This window comes from Pecten maximus, chromosome 8 (genome assembly GCF_902652985.1).
Source record: "Pecten maximus chromosome 8, xPecMax1.1, whole genome shotgun sequence".
NCBI lineage: Eukaryota > Metazoa > Mollusca > Bivalvia > Pectinida > Pectinidae > Pecten > Pecten maximus.
The window spans coordinates 29,163,665-29,188,010 of NC_047022.1; the positions used below are offsets into that span (position 1 = coordinate 29,163,665).

General features: G+C 33.7%; 1 protein-coding gene across 1 annotated transcript; it reads left to right on the forward strand.

The window, feature by feature from the left end:
* The first annotated feature begins 1,710 nt into the window (after window positions 1–1,710).
* Window positions 1,711–24,218, forward strand: LOC117333106 (polycystic kidney disease protein 1-like 2). The gene is made up of 22 exons (XM_033892238.1): window positions 1,711–1,784; window positions 2,409–2,463; window positions 2,908–3,047; window positions 3,384–4,220; window positions 5,254–5,490; window positions 6,227–6,361; window positions 6,934–7,306; window positions 7,640–8,287; window positions 8,821–8,924; window positions 9,470–9,709; window positions 11,452–11,622; window positions 11,953–12,107; window positions 12,317–12,953; window positions 13,572–13,713; window positions 14,081–14,307; window positions 14,728–14,899; window positions 16,018–16,113; window positions 17,472–18,047; window positions 19,333–19,899; window positions 20,228–20,271; window positions 20,477–20,548; window positions 21,007–24,218. Exons 4-22 carry the CDS (start codon window positions 4,149–4,151, stop codon window positions 21,184–21,186), a joined length of 4,848 nt encoding a protein of 1,615 aa, XP_033748129.1. The 5' UTR covers window positions 1,711–1,784; window positions 2,409–2,463; window positions 2,908–3,047; window positions 3,384–4,148; the 3' UTR covers window positions 21,187–24,218.
* Window positions 24,219–24,346: the final 128 nt, after the last annotated feature.

Genomic DNA, 24,346 nt, shown 5'->3' on the forward strand with positions numbered 1-24,346 from the left:
AAGATTTGTTTTTTTAATTCAATAACTTCAATAGGTCGACCTACAAATAATATTCACAACAGAAATATGTCACTTGGCCATATTTTGACAGCTGTGTAACCGTTGATATTATTACGCGAGCTTTTCCAATAATTTTACAGCGATAGAAAAAATAATCTAGTGATCCTAGAATATTTGCATTAAATTGCTAGATTATTACACATGTATCTATTTACTTAATGTTAACTTTCTTCGAAACTTGTGTCCAATGGGTGGCACTTAATTATTTAGCGGAGTAATAATAACATGGCAAGCAAATAGACAGAGTGGTATAATTTAACTGACATCGGTAGAGGTGGAAAAAGTGTATTTTATAGAATTTTTCACTCGTGCTTTGTACTCACGAAAAATAGTTTTCATACAACTCGATGAAATATAAGTGTTGTTTATCAAGAAACAAAGATATACCCTATTTACTCCATAGACAACACCCGCCATACAAATCTAGGTCAAAACGGGTTTAAGTCACATCCTCAAAATGTAAACCAGGCATATCAAACACCGAGCACGTCTGACTTCATATCGGACACGGAAATAAAATATTTCCCATTGAGAGCTCTCATATTGAACGGTCCCTAGCGTCCTTGAATTCGGATTATTTTGGGTCATACACATAATAGAAATAAAGTTAAAATTAAAAATAGAGTCAACTTGTATTATGAAACGTCTAGCAACACTTAAGCTGAATGTTAACATGTTAAGTTCATAGTAATATTAACGCATTGTGTAAAAAATAGATCTAATAAGGATGCCAGTATGTTATATAAAGAAGGAAGTTTCTCGGAGTGAAAATAATTTTCTGCCAAGTATGTGACCTCGAGTTACAGAATTTTGTACAAAATCATGTATTTCAACATTTTCGTTATGTCTAAAGTGACTAAAATGACTGTAAATGAAATTGTTGCCACTGACTGACAACAGTTTACCGTCAAAAGAAATGTTTTATACACACTTCAACGTAGTTAGTAATAAATACTTTTAAATCAAAAGGAAAATAATTTACATTAATGATTTCAATCGTTATAACTGAATACCGGTAGTGCTGAGCAGGTAAACATAACAAACTACGGTAGCAAGACATTTCATTACGTCGTGCCATCGTGGAGTGCCACTTAGAACTACAACTCCTTGATGTATTTCACAATATTCCATGTAATTGTTTCTAGTGATGACACGAATCATAAAGAGATACTTAAATTTTTATTTTAGCCCTTCCCGAATGAACGGCTTGTCCTGAGTCCAAAGCCATTATGATTTATATTTTAATTATACCTCCTCTAATGAACGGTTTGCCACGAGTCCAATGTCAATATGATATAAAGAAATGCCAATATCGCAAAAATCGATTCTTTGTCTAAAACAATAACAGCAATATAAACATATTATATAAACATATTATATAAACATATGTTCCCATTTATCAAATAAGTTTGGAAAATAATATATATACAATTTATTTGCTATTTAGTAAAGAATACTAATTGGTAGCTATATATCAATATGTCTATTTGCTCATTAAGATATTGGAAACGATAGAATATAATTACGGTCCGTTTTACTTTTGAAAGCTCCACTTTAACCTCGCTTCTATTGTAATTAACATGTGACCGTGAACAACACTGAATTGATTTAAGTGACGGAACGACACGAGAGTAAAAATAAGAAAACTTTACATACAATGTAAGTTCAACAGAGTGAAAGCATATCCCGTGCTGGGAAAGGACAGCAGGATGAGTACAAGTCTGGTGAGTAATCGGCATTAGATATACTATGAGGATGCATGTAAGCAAATATTTTATTGATATTCTAAAACATAATTGATCAAACTGGAATATACACTTACATATGGATTTGAATGTTAAGTATAGACCTGTGCAACATAAAACATTAAAAACGGAAATATTCTATCAATTAATTATCTGGCCACGGGGGATTTAATTTTACAATATTCACGATTATTATAAACATAGAGTGAAAAGTAAATAGTGAAACTTATATTGATATGTACACAGAAATACATTTAAGTTTATATTGCTGAATTTTAACAAGGCTATGCCGTGCGAAATAGTTCGACAGAAACCACCGCGAAATGAAATCCTCATAAAATTTAGCATGTATACAGGGAGTGAAATGCACTTTAAAATGCATCCCTTATGTACTTGTCACCTATAAAACACCTTTTCAATATGACTTAAATCAATACCAAACCGATATTATCCTCACTTGAACACTTTCTCTCTTAGAGAAACTACTTGCTGTTGTATTTCTATTTAAGTCAATTATTGATAGTCAACATATTCTGCTATACAGTCGAAAGTATATAGTTTCCCCTTATAACATTAAATGTATTTTTATGATATTATGGACAGGTCTTTGCGTGTTATTTCCTCTCCGTGTTCATCTCGACATGTCGATGTGGTTACAGTAAGTACGCATCTGCTTAAAGGTTATAAAATTAACTTCTACAATATAACAAACATAACTGGGATCTATATATTGTATTTTTTATATATTTAACACAATGTATATATAATGATTACATCATCCAGTGACATCTCATTGTGTGTTTGTATTGTTTTCATTAAGAACTTTGGCACCAAAGACTATATAAGCCCCATATTATGTCTATATTCCATCACATTTGACTAGTTAAATTACGAGATGCCATCTATATACACAAATACCTACCAAATTGCTATTTTACTCATTTTGCGTGACATTTATGATTGTTCATAGAATCACACAAGATATCTTGTGTATAGGACAGCACCAATGGGGAGGATTAAATATGAATCTACATTACGTAATAAAGATTAAATATGAATCTACATTACGTAATAAAGATTAATAAGCGGAGTTTTGTTACAGGGGATGCATTGGTAGTTTCTATTCCTACTTTTTATGACGACAGTTTAAACGCTAGCACGACGATTGACACCTTGGAAAGTATCCGTAACGTTTTGTCTTCCGACCTCCAACATGCGGATGAAAACCTTGAGGAATCTTTGGTCAGGTTCTTCTACAATATGTTTTTATGGTGAAGTATAACTCAACATAAGAAGTTACAGCATACAAAAAACAACGCTTAAATTTCATGTCAACAACACCAAACGGCTCACTCTAAGAAATAACAATTTACAAAATGTATGTTAAAGTTTAATGCTGCCTTTGACCATGCATGCATTTGAAAATAATGAAATTCTTCTTTTGCAATTCCATAAAATGCTTTGTTTTGTTCGACATATATTTTTAGATATTGCTATTTTAAAATCATCAAATATTAATCTGGTCAATACAACCTTCATTTATTTATGAAACTGTTATTTATAATTGTTTGTGTTTAGTTCGAGACTGGCAGTATGATCGATAACATTATCATCAAGTACGGCCAGACCCAGCTCGACAATGCTAGCATGTTGGATATAGCGGTAGGTAAGTAAAACACGTGTTTGGAAGGATAACAGAACATGCGGAAATACGTGCTCCCTGTTACATACTAGTATTCAACGCTGGAGAAGACTTAATTCTGATAAGAACAAAGAAAAGAGGTAAAATATGTTAGACAAGAAAATAGAAACTTTTGACGAGAATTGCAAATTTTAACGGTTGTTGTACATATATGTATAATTATATTCTACAAAAAAAGTTGTTTACTTATTGTAAAACATTCGAATGAAAAAATGTTTTGAGGATGAAAGTCATCCTGTGTTGGGGACATTTTACTGTTCGGTGAGTTGAGCTCAAGGTCCCAATTATGCATACATTGCTTTGCTGAGAGATATGATTGTTTTAATTAATCACGACAATTGGCCGGAATATAGTGGATATATATTGTACTAACCTATTCCACTCACTTAGTCTTTGATTTAAGGAAAATGATAGTTCTAAAATAATATATAAGTAATAATATACTATGCAAATTGGTTTATAAATGAACCTTTGTTCGTTGATATTCTAACACATATCCAAGCTTTAAGTAATGCTAGAGATTGTTACATGATTCTGTAATTCCTTACTATCGTGATAGGTCGAAAAACCGTTTTCAATGTGAACACGTGCTTTTCTTTAAAAATTAATTTGAGACAGAACTGGTAAAGTTGGTAGAAGTCATGCTTGATGTCATCAGCTTCCTAACGTGCACAGCCAACAACCCTACCGACTGTTCCATCGACAGCTCTAAGGTAAAAACAATTACACCACCGACAACCCTACTGGTCGTTCCATTGACAGCTCTAAGGTAAAACAATTACACCACCAACAACCCAACTGGTCGTTCCATCGACATCTCTAAAGTAAAAACAATTACACCGCCAACAACACTTTTAATTGTTCCATTGACAACACTTTGGTAAGAACACTTACATTTCTAGCGTGTCAAATATTTACAGCTGGGAAAATACAATTCAATTCAACTGAATTAAATTTTATTAGCACCTTTAAGTAATCAAAAATGTAAATACATGTATCAATACTATGCGTATTAAATACTAAATCGAACTGAATGCAGTCCTTTCTTTCTCAGCTGTAATGACCACTTAATGAATAAACAGTGTATAAAAGTACTATCTTCGTATTTGACGACAACATGATATTTGTAAGATTTGTTGAATCACTTAGAGTTTAGGTTAATGATATCCGCATTTTCAAGATAGACACGTATCCATCCCATCGGGACAGTAGATACTTGGACAGAAAGTCTTTAAGAGCTGTCATTTAAAATGTCTAGTCTTGATAAAGTGCCAATAAAGTCATTTATCATGGCCATCATGTAGGGCAAGAACTGAAAGCCGACAAATAACAAATTTCAGTGTTGTTATTTGGAATGTTTGCACCCTGGGAGCTTTGACGTATAAAACGAAAATATGATGTTGTGTTATAGTGTCAAAACAAAAAAGGCAAAAAACTGACCACAGCATATATAATATACATGTCATATACGAGCATGATAAAACAAATATGTTAACATGTTTGGAAGCCAGTCTTTGTTGTCGAATGTATGAGATAAACATCCTATATATACTATATCTACTGAAGTTGAAGAAAAGGTTTCATCTAGAATTACGAAATAAGAATTGAAAAAATGTCAATCAGAAAAAATGAATATTCTACTTATTCCGTTTTCGTTTACAATAATCCAAATGCTTTTCTTACCAAAAATCAAAACGATTTCTTATACATGCATTCCACACACTGGAAGATGTTTTGTTTTTGTAGTCAATGGGGTATGTGAACACCACCGAGGAGCGACTTCTACAGTTCATGACGATCGTAATTAACAGTCAGTACTCACAGAATGAGATAGAGATTAGCGAAGGCAATATTGTGATAGCAACAATCAAGAGTAAAGGGGATGTATTGGACAAGATGGTAACTAAATATAGTAGCACGCTGGACATCCCTTACGTCAGACCGGACGCTGTCCAGTACAACGACCAGGAACTATTACTTTATGTACGTGTTATTGACGAATGTAATATAGGGTTTGTATCAGGTGTTAGGTGTGTACGTCTAGATTACATAGTGATGATTCATTAAATCTGTATGTGGCTGCGTTTCGAAAGTTGATGAAATGAACTCTTTAATAGTATGCATCGCAATTATGTGAAATTATGTTTAAAGTATGTATTTTTTTTATGGTATAACGTTTACGTCCATCCGTCTGTCCGCCCTGTTAAAGTTCGAGTAAAAGCTTCTACAATAATCTACAAATCATGTGTTATTATACTAATATTTGGAGATTTTAATTTTTCGGGAACCATGAATTTAATTTCTGGTAATTATTTCTATCCTTTTTTAATATTTCTTATCCGTTTTGGATTTTGATTGCCAAGACCATGAATACTTTATATATATATATATATATAAATCTTTGGAGAGGGTCAGAAGGGCGTATTATGTATCCATTTCCGGTGTTCTCGTTTTTAATGGATAAGAATGTGGTATACTGCTTGTAGAGTCTAAATCCACACCCTTATAAGATACTGCTTTTTGTAAAATAAGGATTCGTCATGATACATTTAGAACGCGTGTTGTTATAAGATAAGGTCATTACTTGCTGTATTTACTTATTAATTGACATCATTACAAAGGTATTTCACATGAAGACATAATTAACAGAATAAATGTTTGGAATAAAGACTCATTATGTCCTTACTGATACATGTAAATTATTTGTACATTGTTATAGGTTCTTTCCTACAACATCAATAAGTATACATACGTAGACAACCAACGCATGATCAACACGGGAACAACTCGTACGGTAATACGGGACAAAGATGGCGATTTCATTGACCTTTACAGTGGGGATGATCGACTTGAGGTACTGGATTGTATCCCTTTAAATTGTAAAATACTGTTTCAGTTTAACAGACACTTACCTTAAAATGCCAATTCAATTAAGATATGTTGTTTATGTTTACGATTTGTTCTTAAATATCATATTAAGATGAAAACTAGCATAGTCTGTATTTTAATCGATAGGTATCGAAATGGATTTGGTATAAACACATCCAGTACACAAACGAAGCATTAGCATATGCAAAATATACTGATATATTTTTCCATTTTCTAAAGTAATAGCGTAGATTTTGTACTTGTGCAATATCAGTTCATTATATTCAATATGTAAACGGTGTAAATGTATAGTACACAATAAGCAAAATAGCATATCACTTTGTAACCATACATAGTTTCATGAAGTGTTCGTTATGACCAAAGTGCTGATGGCGTCTGGGCATCATATTGTTTTTTTTTTTTTTTTTTTTTGTGGATTCATGGGATAGAGTTTAAGTTATTTGATCACCGTATCAGCAAACTATATCAATTCATCGTTACATGAAGAGTTTGGTAATGGAATTCACAAATCACTGTTTTCTTATGTTGTACCGGTAGATGGTGGTCGATGCAAACAACGTAATGAACGATCCGAGCTTTTGGGAGAACATAACTAACGTGAACAATAACAACGAATTCTTTCTGAATGCCTCCTTTCAAAACAATGTGGACGGGGCGTTGATGAATGTTCGCATTAAGAGCATCATGCCGTGCGTGATGAAAGGATACGATGCAGATCTGAATGCCAGCATCGACAGCCAGACACCAGTGGTAGACCTACTGATTGACGGGGGCAGGGACCTCACCATCTTCGATAAACCTGCAAATTTGAAGATTGAGTATCGAGGGCAAGATCTATCGATTACCTTCCTTCCACCTGACAGTAATCTGGATTCTATGATCTCACTCGACATGTATTTTCAATGCGAAGGTAATCCTTGTAATATTGTCAATTTTAAATGCTACATTCATGCATGAGAGTGTTCGTCTTCAGATTTTTTAAAGCGATATAAGGGTGACTGAAACTGTGCCAATGGGTGTGTATGTGCATGGAGGTGGTATCAAAAGTTATTTCACTTTGAAAATATTAACATAAGTAAATTATTCACTCTGTGTATCGAAATATCCCCTAAATTGTTATAGCAAATGCCACATTGGGAAGACATATAAGGGCTAACATATCAACTGACATCAAAGTTATATGCAATATCAATATGGAGCGTTAATAAGCTATATCATTAAAATATGGTATAATTTGTTCCAGTTTGTCTCGAGAGGGCGCAGATGTCGTTCATCATTGTGAAATCTGAACTCACCGAACAGGACGACTTCGACATAGCAATTAATTTTGTCAAAAAGATGATCAGTGTTGTGAATAATACCCAGTTTTCTCTTCATACATTTGAAACGGTATTCCAAACAGTGTTTTCGTTTGGAGATGGCGTAACATCAGAGTCTCAAGTAAACAGTTATATTGGAGTGATTTCCACACCTTCCTCGAGTATATCAATTACCACAAGTATCTTGGGGACCACAACTACCGAAAGTGCGACAACCTCCACAATCGACCCAAATGCAACGCTGGTCTTGGACCCTGTACGTATCGACACCGCACTGTACAATATGACGTCATACTTATCAACAAACGCTGACTGGTCAAAACAGCAGATAGTTCTAGTGATAACAGACGGTCAGTTTGGTCTGAATGATAGTATGATTTACCCTGCACTTAACGGACTTCGCAGCATGAACGTCACCATAATGGCTGCGGGTTACGGGTTAAAATCAAGAGATGATATCAAATCATTGGTTAACTTACCTACCAATTGGTACATATTCTGGCTCACCAGGGATCCGACAGCTGATATTGAAACAAGTGATTTAGAAGAGTTTATGAGCTCCTTCTGTTACGGTAAATATCCTAAATTGACATGTGCTTTTTGTTTAAACTTCATTTGATTTACATACCAAGTTCAATGGCATATCACTGTTTAACTTAGATCGCTTCCTGCTCTTGTATGTTAAATATAAAACGCATAGCTATACACTGGTAAATGTTTTTTTTCTTGAATTTGTCTGTACTAAAATATGTTTAAAGCTTTGCAAATACAACACATAGTATAACGACATGTACACGCATACAGTTATTTCAAATTCCATTAATGACATTGTAATTGCTGACAAATTAAATTTGCTTAAATAGCATTTCAAGACAAACAAATCGAATAGTAAGTTAAGAAACTAAAAGACAATTTGAGACATTGTCAATACTATGATACAATTACAGACATTTCACGCATAATATTACTCGCTCTTCCCTTATTGCGTTGCTTAAAGTTTGCTTATATTGATACAAATGTATATGTATCATACCCCGATGGAAACAGATGTAAGTAACTATATAAGATAAGGTAATGATATTTCTTCTGATTCGATATTTTGCAGGTTCTTATGGAAATCTGGCTTTTAATGCAGTACGATTTGGCCGTGTGTCAGCTCTTATGCTCAACGAGACGACCAATCGGTGGCATATCTCGGAAAACATCAAGGTGACTATTTACCGCTATTCCTCTGGGGAGTGACATGATCACTGTAACATTCATGTCTGAATTAAATACGTAATATCGTTTACCCCCCCCCCTCCCCTCAAAAAATATATCAATAGATAAATAAATAAATAAATAAATAATAATTAAAAAAAGAAAATCACTTGCTCTTACTCATTAAAATTCTTGATATTTGTAATTTATCCTAATTCCGTCTTCTGCCATTCTAACACTACTCTATCATGCTTAAACTACACCAAATATCACACATTATTCTAGCTACTTTTTCGTACATGTCTATAGTTATTTCTAGCCATGAGCAATTATCTATTTTGTTTCTATCCGACTATCAGGTTGTTTTTTTCTCTTAATGGTATGACAAATCAAAATCTTGAAATCATATTGTATATAACGAAGAACTATGCCAACACTTAATTAAAACGCTTTGAAATATAGAGTTTTCCTTCGTAAAAGTTATTGGAATAGCTCTTACATTTATGAACAAAACAGTTTATATATGTCGCTATTATCTATTTTTTCTGTTTCAGATGAGTGATATATCCATGGCTTCCTCCACAGTGACGTTTAAAAGTAACTTTCTTGGCACGTTTGGTTCGAATGTGTTTGTAATCCCACCGGATGTGATAAACTTTGATACGCTTTTCGTTGACTTTGCCAGTAAGCTAGAGGACACGCCGTATGTTCTGGCAGTTAATGTGGGATGCCTCAGTCTGATGGTTGTATTAATGATTTTCCTTAGATATTTCGACAGCAAGGATTTGTTAAAGGTCAGTATGGTTAGAATTCTGGATAGGTTCTGGTTTTGTAGCGTATATGTCAGCTGCTCATTTTGCATTTAAAACATTATTACTTTAAAAGAGTAATTCATTTTCGTCTGATCATTAACCCCAAAATTATCCAGTGGTGTTTCTCATTTGCCTCTTTTGCTGAGCAGAAGACTGTACTGAATGGGTACAAATCTGAGTGTCGTTCAACAGAAGTTTATCTAAATAAGCGTCTTCGGCTGATACTAATGTATTACACACGCTTTTATTGCATTTTTGCCAGTGAAATATAGAGATTTATGAAACTAATAAAACTCATATTTTCACTGCAGCGATGAGCAGTGAAAATAAAAGAATTTGCAGCGAAAATATAAGTTTTGCAGTGAAAATATAAGTTTTCCGTTTTTGACCAGTCAGAGCGGACCTTTGTAGTCACCTCGTTGAAACTTGCCGATTTTGCCAATCGAAGCGGAGATAAATTGGTTATTTTGCTGTATTTTTGAAATATTCTGACCAGGTTTTGACTAAATACTCACTTGACGTTGGCTATTCATGCACAGATTCTCCTAAAACAGCAGAAAACGCTTAAATTGCGATGATCAGTCCTTTCAAAATGGTGCCGCCGTCAAGTTGACGTGGAGTAACGTCACACAGAGATGACGTCATTACTGATTCCCGCACTTTTTGATGCTATCGATTTTTCGATGTTTTTAATTTTTACTTTTAAGTTTATGAAATGCAATAAAAAGAAAATTGAATGGTTTCCCGTTTAATATAACATATATTTCACGAGTATGACAGAATATCGATATTTTCACGAGTGCGAAGCATGACAAGAATATCGATATTCTGTCATACTCGTGAAATATATCTTATATTAAACGGGAAGCCATTCAATATCCTCTATATAAAACGAATTTTAAAGTTATTTCATTGTTATCCATATTTGAGTAGTAAATCTCACTGCGAATGTGCTTTTTTTAGAGACGGAATGAACGGAAAAAACAGATTTTGAATTTGGATGGACTTGCGTGTTGCACCCAACAAGTCTTTATACAAACCACTACACCCCATAAGTCGACCTTGGTCGTATGTCTGCCCATAACAACAAATCTGCTACGACCGCTATATAAGTGTATTATATTTATACATATAAATTATACATTACACAAGATATTGATTTCGAATTAAACACAAGATTACGGATAAAATTGAAATGGGAGATTCTTTGGTTTATTCATAGGGTGCTACAATAAGCGGTTAGCGGTAAATTACACAACAGCTTATTTATTTGTCTCAACGCCTGTAAAAGCAACACTAATGATATTTTGCAATAACACTTGCGAAGAACATCTATCCTTTTACAATGTTTCGAGATATTAAAGCTGGTGAAGGCCACAGGAATTTTCTAAATATGACATCATGATCTCTTTTGAAAATAATCGATTTCCTTATGCGAAATGATGTCAGATGTGTTTGATGCTTGTTGGTATGCCAAGTACATCGTAGTCACCAATCTCATTTGCGACTGTGATTTAATCCGACATCGGCCTATATTCCTATGTTGTTTTTAATAATAGGTGTTGTCGTCGAAGCATGAAACGCTTACTCCGCTGGAGCACATTGTCTTTTTCTCCTCTTTCAGGAATTTCCACGAAAATGAGTATTTTTCTTTATATTTTGACCTCGTTTAATCGATTTTGGTTTCGGTATTATGTCAGTATTCCTCGTCTTTTTTTTTACAGTGGGAATACCTTCCTTTAAAGAACAATCCGCGCCAGGCTCGTTACTCGTACTATTTGTCTTTTTACACGGGGTTTTGGTCCAGTAGTCGCCTTTCGTCTACGGCATTTATCATACTCAAAGGCTCCAAAGGGATAACAGGGGCCAGAGCAGTCAAGGACGGGAAACGCAAGGTTAACACTAATAGTTATCTACTGAGCCGAATTGTTCAAAAGGTGACTAGCACAATCGCTTGATTAGTGAAAAAAAATCATTTTCCTTACTTCAAAACCTTTGTGTGCATCTTCCTTAAAAAACAGTGATTGACAAGTGTTATTTTTGTCAAGTTAGCATTACTAGAAACGATTTTATCAGGATTTCAAAAGCGTTGCTAAACCTTGATTAACCTTATCACCTTTTGAACAACCGGCCCTGAATTTTAGTGCTTCAGTACTTTTTATGTCTATGTGCCATTATGACAAACGTAATGTTGCCTATTCCACAAAGTTTTTATCTATATATAGATGTTTGAACGCTGGACGCTTGGCAACTTTTTGTTGACCACCGACCGAGAGCTAGGGCAACTATCGGAGATTAAAGTATGGCATGATGAACAAGGGGACTCTCCCAGCTGGTACCTAGAAAAGGTGCTCGTCTATGATCAATTCAACGATGAAAAGTATGTTATTTCTATGTCAACTACTGTTTACTACTTACTCTGAATCAAGCAAATACTCTTTTGCTAATTCTGTGGTATATGATATATTTGACACTAATTTCATTCTCAATTTATTCTCAAAGTTTACATATACATTGTATTGCGAATTAGTTATATTCTGACATTATATAGAGGTACGCGTGGAGTTTCAACTGATCTTGTTGTCCTAGGTACGCGTTCCTGTGTGGACAATGGCTAGCCCCGGATAGGGACGACCGTAAAACAAGAAGAACGCTCTATGCTGCTAAGGCAGAACTGAAGGACGGCAGTATTTTGTTTGGAAGTAACACAAGATTCAACCTGTTCGACGACTATCTTTGGCTTTCACTGCTTAGCAGGCCTTCAGCTAGCCGTTTTACAAGAGTTCAACGCTGTGTATGTGTGTTTTCCATGCTGTTTTTATCCATGCTAGCGAATGCGATGTGGTACAGAACATCACAAGGAGTTCAGACTTATGGGATTCACCTTGGACCGTTCAGTCTCACCTACAAGAATATTTACGTTGGTTGTATGGCAAGTTTGGTGACATTTATTCCAGGATTTCTTATTGCGTGGATATTTAGGAACCGCAAAGTAAAAGTCGGCAAATCCTTTATGGAACAGAATACGAAGGAAGTGATGAATGAAGGTTTCTTACCTTGGTGGTTTATCTTCATTGGATATACCATAGCAATGATGTGTATGTCTTCTGGTGCAACCTTCACCTTTTTCTATAGTATTGAATGGGGTCGAGATACCACGCTCGAATGGCTAGGGTCTTTCACTTTCGGAACAATGCAGGGAATCATGTTCTTAGATCCACTCAAGGTTTGTAATATCTCATCAAAAGCAGCCTTAATAATGTTAGTATGTGTTATAACTTAACTAGTCATACTTTACACAGGCAGAAGTGCTGTCAACATTTCAAATCATCGCTAATCCAAAATCACCGTCGACAAATTTTAAGAAATTTTAAGTACGGATTGTTATGAATCATACATCAAATTAAGAATAAGAAACTCATTTAATGTTAATCCAGAGGCAATTGAATAATGAGTAAAATCAGAAATTTGACAGAATAATGACTACATTTGAAGTTTTAAATTCCAGCCTTCAGGGCGGGGAAAGATGATTTTGTCTATAACAAAAAAAAAAGAGCATTGTGTGTGCTGAACATCACCTTGTATACATATGCACATATACATGCACAAACATGTCAAACATCAGGCAAATGAGCCAATCAATATGACACGGTTTGATGATCTTGCGAGGTTGCTACATTTGGTTAAATGACCAAATATCTTATCCTCTCTGATTAGATATGTTAAGGTCTAAATAAGCTAGTTCATAATCAATTAATCTTCATTGTACTAATCATATTATCTAGAGGATAACAACTATTTTACCCCAATATATTGTACATGTATATAGCGGTGACCTTTGTAGGTGGTATTTCTTACCTTGATGGTAGCATTTTTCTGCAAGAAATATGCCAAGAAAGATCTGGAATGTATGGCGCCGGTACTTGTGGAGAACGATGCATCTGAAGACAGAATTGAACAAGATGACGATTTCGTTGACGTTGACGGTATCTTTCTTATCTGTATCAGGCTTTCAACTTCCAATGCATTGTGCTTTGTGCCTTCTGGCTATTACCATCTTTAAAATTACTTTCCACGGATTTTAGATGTTTAAATGCAAAATATGTAGGTGGTGTATTGCAACCGATCAAACACTATTGTTTTAATTTGAACTAAAATTTCTAAAATAATCCAAAAGCTTAGAGTTACTAACTCACGTATATATACCCGTATTTACATCCGTCCTGGATAACAAAAATCCTCTTACCCTTTATCAGTGGTATACAAAATGATATCAGTTATCTACACTATTGATTTGCAATTTATTTCATAGAAAGACCTCGATTGTAAATCAAAATATTAAATTGTTCACAGAAAATATCTTTGAAGACAAGTCAAACACAACGAATTACGACAAGAGGGAGAGGGCGCGGTTGTACAAGTTAGTACAGTTAGATAGAAAACTGTTGTTGTCCGCTCGCGCCCTTCTCATTCAGGCTGCATACATAACTATTCTAGCGGTAATATGTGCCCACAACTCTGTTTGGACATCTTATCTTCAGAACAAGTCTTTGGAGAAACGTCTGACTCCGACTTATCGGGTAAGTGTGCTGGTGAATTGCATGCTAACCTGAACTGTACTTCCTACGTCATGGTGTGCGCAATTGATTGGTATTACTTTGTAGTTTTTTGTCATTCCTGCTTCGTAAGTAAATACATTGTATTCACTTAGACGAATACCAGTATTACTTGTTAAATGTCAAACAGGGTAATAAATAAAAGTGTTCATTAGATAATTTTTTAGTTTGATTAACTTTGTTATATAATAGTTTTTGTTGAAAAATCCCAATGAAACAATTACTATATTACAAATGTCAATAAAACAAATGAAAACAATTGTAATATCAAATAGGAAAACAGTTATATATTTTGCTGAAGGTTTTTTTACGCGGTTCAATATAAAGTTTACAATACTAACTATAATAATATGTCAAGGCTGTTAAATTGCGTTTGTATCACAGATCAATTCGACAGACGACATATGGGCGTGGCTTCGTGGACGATTTGCTGACGCATTGTATCCAAAACTGTTTTACAATGGTGATGTAAGGCTGAATGAATCCCGATATTACATGTCCGATGACGTCAGTTACCGCATGGGTTTGGCTAGGATTCGACAAATGCGTGTTAAAGGTTGGTGTCCTCATCATCAACAAAAACTGCAATGCTCCGAAATGTTTGAATTTATGATCACCACATGTATCAACTCATCATTTTCTTAATGATTTACTGAATAGAGGTGTGGGGAAATTTCGCCGATATGGCGATTAGGTGTCTAAATCATTTTCTGTGTAACATAAATAATTTTATGAACATCTATGAATATACAAAACTTTGATGTTAATATACTTATAACAAACAGTTTTACCATTTGATAGTAAAATATTTTCTGAAATTAACTTAAAATCAGTAAAAACAGATTTCAAAACACCGTTTTTCCTAATTATCTGATTTAGTCCATAAAATGTTGCTAGGCCCCCTCATACACCTCATGATATTGTGACGTCAAAATGTGTTTCGCCATATAGATAAGGAGCCGTCTCTTTAGTAGGAATTCAAAGAATTGCATCCTCAGTTTTATATCGCACTAATAGATCTATCTAGCGTCATTTTCAAAGTAATTATTTAGATGAAGATGAACGACAATCGGAGTAATAAATAAGTATTTTATAGGAATTAGACCAGGTGGATTTTAAAGACCCCTTTGGCCATTTTAATCGTGTGAATAGTTTCACCGGGAATATACATATATTTCATGTTTAAAAAAAAGTATGACCTGATATCCACGGAGATATGGAACTAGTTTAATTGTGAGGTTTATGCGTCATTTTCAATACTTTAACATTATGTTTTGCACTTTGTATTTTTCTGACTTTTCTGCTGGATTTCCACACTTTGTTCTCAAGCATCACCAACAAAATCTGTATATATTAATGTGTTTTAATTATAATTCGGCATTCATTAAATCCATGTTTGTATACATTGGTATTCATTGGTGATCTTCTATACAATTCTTTAGTTTGTTTGTTTGTGTTGATATATACAAGGTGTAATGTTTATTGAAATATGATACATGTAGTTATGTGATATTTCGATATGTTATATATCTTTTTAATAGTTCTCCTTTTTAATAAATCGCTGAAACTGATGATTTCTTTTACAAATATTTATTTTAATGTTCTTTGCACAATTTGTATAAAACATATCAGGTTATATAACGTTAAAACGACCATAGTATTGTACATTTACAGGGAAGTGCGACATTCCGTCACTGCTACAGGGTCTCATATATACATGTCCTCCAGAGTATTCGGCTGCGAGCATGGAAAAGACTCACTTTTGTGAAGGTAACTATAACAAAATACTCTGTATTAAAGTACATGAAGGGTAGGATAAGGTCATCGTCGGTAGCCTACGTTCCACTGTACTGTCGATTATCGAAGAGACACGTAATGATACTACTGCGGGCTACCGAGGATGAGATAAGGTCTCGTATATCAGTTATTCGTCCCATAATGGTGGTGGTTCAGTCAAAATGTCGTAAGAATTATCAAATATTATTTCATAACTTTAAAAGTTTTGAAACATTCTGGTTAAAATACAACACTATAGCATATTATGCATTACGCGTTACATTCAAGGTTGTAAAAGGGTTTCTACAATATAGGCATTATATGATTAAAAACTAATATTAATTACATGTGGTATATTGTTATAACACATAATGATTGATTGTTCTGGATAGAATCACTAGAAACTGCAACACTAGAAATCAATACGCTGTGCATTCATTATTGTCGGTAAACTAGTCCATATACACAACTTTCAGTATTGGTATTTGCGATATCAATATTTGGATTGCACACAAAGTAACACGTTTTAATGCTCTCTCTACACCAATGGATTTTTGTTTAGAAGGTAATTTACATGAACAAATTGACCTAACAAACAACTACCTATGAGTAATGTATCTTGCCGGTTAGTTTGGCCTGTAAGGTCGTGGGGTTCAATGATGTCAGTGTAAATATTGTATCATTACGTTGCAGTCTTTTGTTTTAATTCATCTGTATGTAGGGAGTGGCGTCTTCTCTAATATGAGTGAAGTGATATTCAACCGAGTCTAAACTATGTTGGGTTGTAATATTATTAGTCCCCTGCCGACGTACAAGCTCCTTTATATTTTTGACAACCTACTTATTTTCACAAGAGAATATATCTGCTGGTGCAATGTTTATAAAGGGAAGATAAAAGAAATACACATTTACCGATCAAATACAGGGACTTGTATTAAATAGGTATTGGGCAGCACAACCGAGTGGCTAATGACACAATAATGTACATGTGCAAGTACCTGTCATTGTAGGTAGGACTTGAACTCTGTAATACTCTTATCACTTGAATTGCCATTAATGAAGTTATATGCTTAATTTAATATAAACAATATAACACATTATTCTAAGACAATGGTGGAAATCAGTGTAAATACCTCCAGCTGCTTGATACTAAATAATTAAATGTTCATGGGCAGGCGTGGGCAAAACAATTAACGATTCGTCGGTTAAGATGTATTTTGACTACGTTGGTACTAATACTTCCTTAATTATACCAGAACCAGGGATAACGAAAAATTCCAGTGCTCCTCTGCAAGTTACTTTCAATTATTTACCATTAACTAAATTTTAATCTTATGTAACTATCCATTCAGGTTGGACGGACTATAATCCAAAGAAATGCAACGGCAGTGAATGGACGTTTAAAGGTGAGGATGAGATCGATTCCATGTCCATATTCGGTGACCATGATATCTATGGCGGAGGAGGATATGTGAAGTTACTCGACCAATCAGTGAAGGAGATAAGAAACGATTTGTACGCCATGCAAGCCTACGGTTGGATAGACCGTTTTACTCGACTTGTTGTTATAGAATTCGTTGTATACAACCCAGATTCCAAACTGTTTTCATTACCAACGTTAATCATAGAAATGCCTCAAACTGGCGGATATTATCCGACAGTTAGAATAAAGACGGCACGGTTGTACCCATATATAGACTCGTTTGACTACCTTGTTCTCGGATTACAACTTCTCTTCCTGGTTGTCACGTTTTGTCGCTTCTTACATTTGATTTATACGACATGGCAGATTGGTCGGCGCTGTTTCTCGCAAATCAGTCAGTGGGTGTACCTCATCAGCATCATGACGTCAGTAGCAGCCATTGTGTTCTACATTGTACGCATAGACAGGACAATCTATACTATAGAAGAATTATTTAATTCAAGCGGTGAGTAAAGATAAATGTATCATTTACAACATGTCATCGTTCTGTCGATATCTATGAATCAGATCACTTTTCATACATATAGGATCTTAATGACTTTTTATTTCATAACGATTTTTGTAAGTAGTCTTCGATTAAAAAAATGCGTTCCTTAGAAAGCAAACGGTAAAATATGATATTAAATGAAAGTAACGGTAATATATTTTTAATGCATTATTGAGAAAACTTACATTTTGACAGTTATAAAGTCAAAATGCTGAAAACAAAATCAAGCCTAAGTAGCCATTTTGTTGTGCCATTTTTAATATATGGCCTAACGCCATTTTCTATATCATATTTACATTTACACTGCAGCCCCACTAATAACTTTACCATAACTTCCAAATCTTTATTATGACGTCATTATTATAGTGCCGTCATAATTGTAACGTCGGCGATAACGAAAGATGGCTGTTGAAAAGGCTGTTCCGGCTTTGACGATAATAATTTGTTCATTCATCGTAGAACCAAAATTCCTGGATATAGACTTTAAAAATCGTTGTCAAATGTAAATATAAGCATTAAACTGCTTTCATTTGGAAGTTATGGGCTGATGAATGCCAACTGGACAAAGGCAAATTCAACATGAAACGCTAGCGCGCTTCATTGAATTTGCCTTTGTCCAGTTGGCATTCATCAGCCCATAACTTCCAAATGAAAGCAGTTCAATGCTTTAATAACATCACTTCACAAATTGACTAGCACAGCCAATGGAAAACGCTCCAGACATTTGCAAAATATTACAAATACCTGGAAAATAGGCCGATTATGTGGTACAATAGGATACGGCAGATGTCGTAGAAGCTGAGTTACACTCTTAAACCCTGTATGCTATACATTAATACCCGACGTGGGAAATCTTAAATCAGAGTTTAATATGAAACTTCCGAAGTTCAATATCATCGCCACTAAAAGTCGTTGGTTTAAAATACCGTTGAATTTCAAGTATATTCAATGTCTCTAAAGTTTAATAATTCATAAATGCAAATGTTTAGATTAGCTTGCCTGTTGCTGTTGTGGAAAATTGATTTCCACATACATAAATTACCTATACCGCATCCAAGGTGATAACAAAAGTTGATTCTAGGAATCAGACCAGGTGATTTTTACAGACCCCACATGGATATTTTGTCCGAATCCAATGAACATTAAATCAAAGCGATATTTGATATTTTCGCCAAGTCGTATACAAGACCATGTCGTTTCGAATATACGCAACTCTTATGAAATGCATCAACTCATTTTGCAGGCGAGTTCGTGACCTTTGATATAGTGGATGCCATGGACACTGCATATAAGGTGTGTGTCAGTGCGGAGTTGTTTGTGGCAGTGCTGGACTTATTGCGGCCTCTTACATTCAATCACAACATCTATTTAATGAGGACATCTGTTTCTGTGTGCGCCAAAGATCTCCTGTCCTTTGGATTGTGTATTATGGTCCCGATGGTTGGTTTTGCAATTCTCTGCTTCGTTTGTGTAGGACCGTATCAAATGGAATTTAGGAACTTTGTAGCCGCCTTTATTACATTGTTTCGGACGTTATTAGCAATGGTCAAAATTAAGGACACTTTTGGGGAGCGTGACATCGGTATCAGCTTTGTCTTTTCAGTTTTTCTATTTGTTATGACCATACTTATGGTGAACTTTTGTATCGGTATCTTAAACAACGCGTTCAGTCATGTAAAAAACAACAAACCGATGCATGCTGATGTCGAAGTATACGACATGGATCTCCACAAACACTTCTGGCGCAAGATAAATGATATCCTAAAAATATTTGAACGAAAACCGAGAAAAAACAATTATAAGGAGGAAGGTGAGTAAAAGGGTGATGTTTAATGTTCTCCGAATTTCTCGGAAAATGTTATTGGTGTTATCTAGTTTTGATGACAAGGAAATCATGTTGGAAATCGATGATTGCTATTTCATGATATCTTGGATCATTAAATTTTAATCATTAATTATATATACAGGTTTTATGTCAACGTTTGAAGACAAATAAAGTGTTACATTCCATCAGTTTCAAAAACACCGAAAGAGATAACATCCGAAAACGTTAGATTTCATCCTGGTGATGTAAACAGAAAACATATATTACAAAGAAGTTCTTTTATAAAAATTAAATTATTGTCTTTATTTTTTAGACTTCGCTGGAGTACTTGGTTTGTCAATGACTCTAGACAATCAGGTTAGTACGTATAGCTTTGTAGTCAATCTATCTCTTCATATTGTATTAATATAACATTGAAATAATAACTCTGTGTATATAAATGTATTAAGAAAAGTAAGAGCACTCGGTGATTTTGTAAAATTATTGTAAAATCATTCCTGTTGTTGAAGATTAAGTTTCTTAACGAAGAGTTAATAAAACATATTTCTACCGTTCTAAACAGATCTTCAAACTTGTGAGTCATTTGGAGCGTGCCTACCACAACGAAAACAACTTTAAAACGAAATACAATGCTGTGAGTATTTTACATATATTGGAATGTGTGTTATTATCATGATATTGATGCGATTAATTTTGAAATGATCTGAAACTAAACTGATTTTCTTCACATTTTGAAATTGATCAATAATTTAAGAAAAGATGATTCTGTGTATCTGGCTTGACATTCTGTATAAAACCCTATCATAACATTAAAAGCGTTATTACTCTTTATTTGCTTTAAATACAAACAGAAATCAGTCCCGTGTCAGCATACAACCACACACTCAAAATTGATTTCGATAACAGGATTATTGATACTTCAAAACAGAAGAAATGACAAATCTTGCGGTTAGATAATGGGTCTAAAATTGAATATTTGATATTTTGACTTTGGCTTATCCGAAACGGGCGTTTTGTTAACGTTGGTATATTAATTAATTTAGAATATATAACCTTCCTGGAAAAAAAATAGTCTTTTTCTAAATATTGCAGATGGTGAAGAACTTACCCAAAAAATACCATAGGAAAACAGGTCCTTTTGGATACGAGAACACATTCTACCAGTCGCCATTCGACGACATCCAAGAGGAAGGTTACGTCGATGGACAGTCAGAAGATTATAATTCCGGGGAAGCCTTTGAAACTTCGTTTGATTATATCGTGGATAGTTAGAATGATGATTTCTTAAATAACTATGTATACCCATGAAACTACGCTGTCCATTATAATTTAACAAGGTTCATCCAGTGATATTTTACAAGCTGTATAAATCACGATTCTGGTACAATTAAACAGAAGTAAATTGACAAATGGTTAGTATATATGTATCATGGCTAACGAAAAGTCTTGCTGTTGACATCTAATTTGTTAAACTTTGTTAAAATGAAAGTTTCAGGAGAACACAGTTAGCTCATGTGGATTACGTATATTGCATAAAATAACCATGCCTTTATGCTCACAAGTGTCTTTAGTAGGTAGTGTTAGCTTTCGATTGTCCGCAAATAACGATATATTCTATTTTGACCTTAAAATCCAATGGCGGCTGTCAATAATACAAACAATAATGTCATATAGGGAAACATTTTAATAATCGAAAACGTTATAATTAGATACTATGAAGAATTTTGAACATACAAAATGTAGCAAGAAGCCCATATTTAGGAAAGATAGTTCAACCGCATCAATGAAACTTTATATGTATCAGATTGATTTTGAAAAAATATCTGTTTTAAAAGTCGATAATGATAAAACTAAACTTCTATGAAAGGTCAGAAAAAAAATCAGTGCAGGTGTGTACCATCACTGATGGAAACTAAACTGGGGGAAACGAAATTCAATTTACTCGGTCTTGATTTTTCAGCTAAGAAATTGTTATGATGAATTATTTTTAAGCTCTGAAAAATATAAAGAGCAGTATAAGGCAGTGTTCACGGGGAACTCCAACACCTCTTGGAACGATAGTAGCATTTAAAACAATCGTTATACCAAAACTAAACCATCTGTTTATATCTATTCCCCTGACAATGCCTTCATACAACAATTGAATAATGTTTTCTTTAATTTCATTTGGCAATCACAAGTTGACAAAATAAAAAAAAGTACTATTGTTCAAAATTATGCAAATGGCGGCCTGAAGATGAATGCTATATCAAAAATGATTTTAAGTCTAAAGTCTAGATGGTTGCGAAGACTACTTAAGAACAGCTGCAAATATTGGATACATATTTTTGACACCCTTTCTGCAAATATATCAGACCTTGGTACTGATTTAAAAAAAAATGAACTGATAATAATTTTTAGAAAAATGTTTTCAGAAGCAGCACAGGAACAAGCTTTTCATGAATTCTTAAGTCTTCCGATTTGGTATAACTCAAATTTCTGTATTGAAAACAAATCTTTTTTTTTAAACAGAAACTTGTTTAACAATTGTGTCGGAAATATGTGATTGACTAGATCAGGAGAATACTTTTTTATCCTTCATGTATTTTAAACAGAAATGTATAGAATCAGAAAACTTCTTGCTTCATCAGAGTATATTCTTAATGACAGAAAATACGATAGAAAGACCATTTATACCAAGTCGTATTTATATTTTATCAAACAATAGTAAAGGATGTAAGAACACGTATACATGCAAGTGTGATTAAAAAAACTAAATGTTGAATAAAATCCGAACAAAAATGGAAACAGCATGATGCCATGAAAAAACAAGAATATTTGATTAAACTAGTAAAAGAACTGATTTTAGATTAGAAACATTACTTTTTGGAGATACCAGCTGATTTCCATTACTTATTAATTTCCTTGTACTGTACGTAATTTTTTTTATATATACTCTGTGTCAATAAATAAAGGCAGAGTCTTGAAGGTTAGAATGAGTTTTTGGCATTCAAATATGTAATTGATGAACTATGGATTGAATGGAAAGATATGTTCTAATTTTTTTTTTTACTTCTGTTGTAGTGCACAAATGGATAAGTGGGTGATAGTTTGATTACAATCCAGTATTATGTAATCTAATCAAAGTCACATTATGTCAAATTGAGTGAAAAACTTGTTTTATTTCCACCTTATCTACATATGTGGTAGACTATAACTTCCATTATTGTAATTGATCAAATTTACATAAATATGTGAAAAAATATAAACATCTATATTCTAAAAGCATGTTCCCTAGCTATATAGGTTATCGGACATATATCCCTACTGGTATTCATTTGTGTATTACAACAATAGAATCCATATACATGATTTCGTATTTTTAGATCTTGTATGTCAACCTATTTGTGGTGTGAATGTATAATGTGCATAATGATGTGTTTTTAGTTTTTGATTTTCGTTCTGTTTCTGCCTTGAAATGTTTTGTTCTCAATATTACCTGTACTGAGCATGTAGTCATTGATAAATTATATTACATTATTTAGCACTTGAATTTTTCCTCCTTTTTACACTTGAAAGTTAAAATATTTCAAAATCTACTCATCTTATCTTTTGAAACTTGATAAAACTAAATTATCATGGTAATTCAAATGCCCTTTTCATTGAACAGTTTATCAAAAGTTACTTCCCCTTACATATTATGGTAGAATCTAGAGAATATGTGTTCTTCATGCATAACTTTTTTTTTTAATTTTTTTATTTCAGCCTTTTCAACAATGATTTTAATTTCTCATACTATAATATTGTTCGGGGGTTAAAACCAGCATGCAGGGCACCCCCCACCTGGCGATCCCTATCAACCATTGTTAAAAATATATTTACGACGTGTATCTTAATGAAAAAGTAACAATAATTTCAAAATGTAAATAATTTAAAGAAAACTGATGCTTGTAACTTGAAGTTATCTTATATAAGCCGGCGAGTAGCTACATATCTTAATCATGATATTCTAATTTGTTTTAATACAGTTTTAGATTTGAGAGAGAATATAAGGCATATTTAATGTTTACACACAATGTTTTCGTTAGTAAGCTTATATAACGAGCACACAACGGAAATGTAAATATTGTTCTTTGATTTTTTGTCTCTATTTATGGTATTAAAGATCCTGTTTCTACTTATATAAGGCATTTTTATCAGATGATATGTTTTCTTATTATATGAAAGTACGGTTAAGTCATCACATGGTATCAAAACATGCCTTACTATGATAGATGCAATGACCTCCAGTTGTTATTTTGATCATAAAAGCTAATCCAATTAAAACCAAAGCAATTATGTTTTCAATTTATTTGATTTGTTTTGATTTTAACACAAAGTCTATACTAAAATTATTTGTGTTATTTGTGTAGATCCGCCAGGAAATCTACATGTAAGTCACTTTTCTATGATC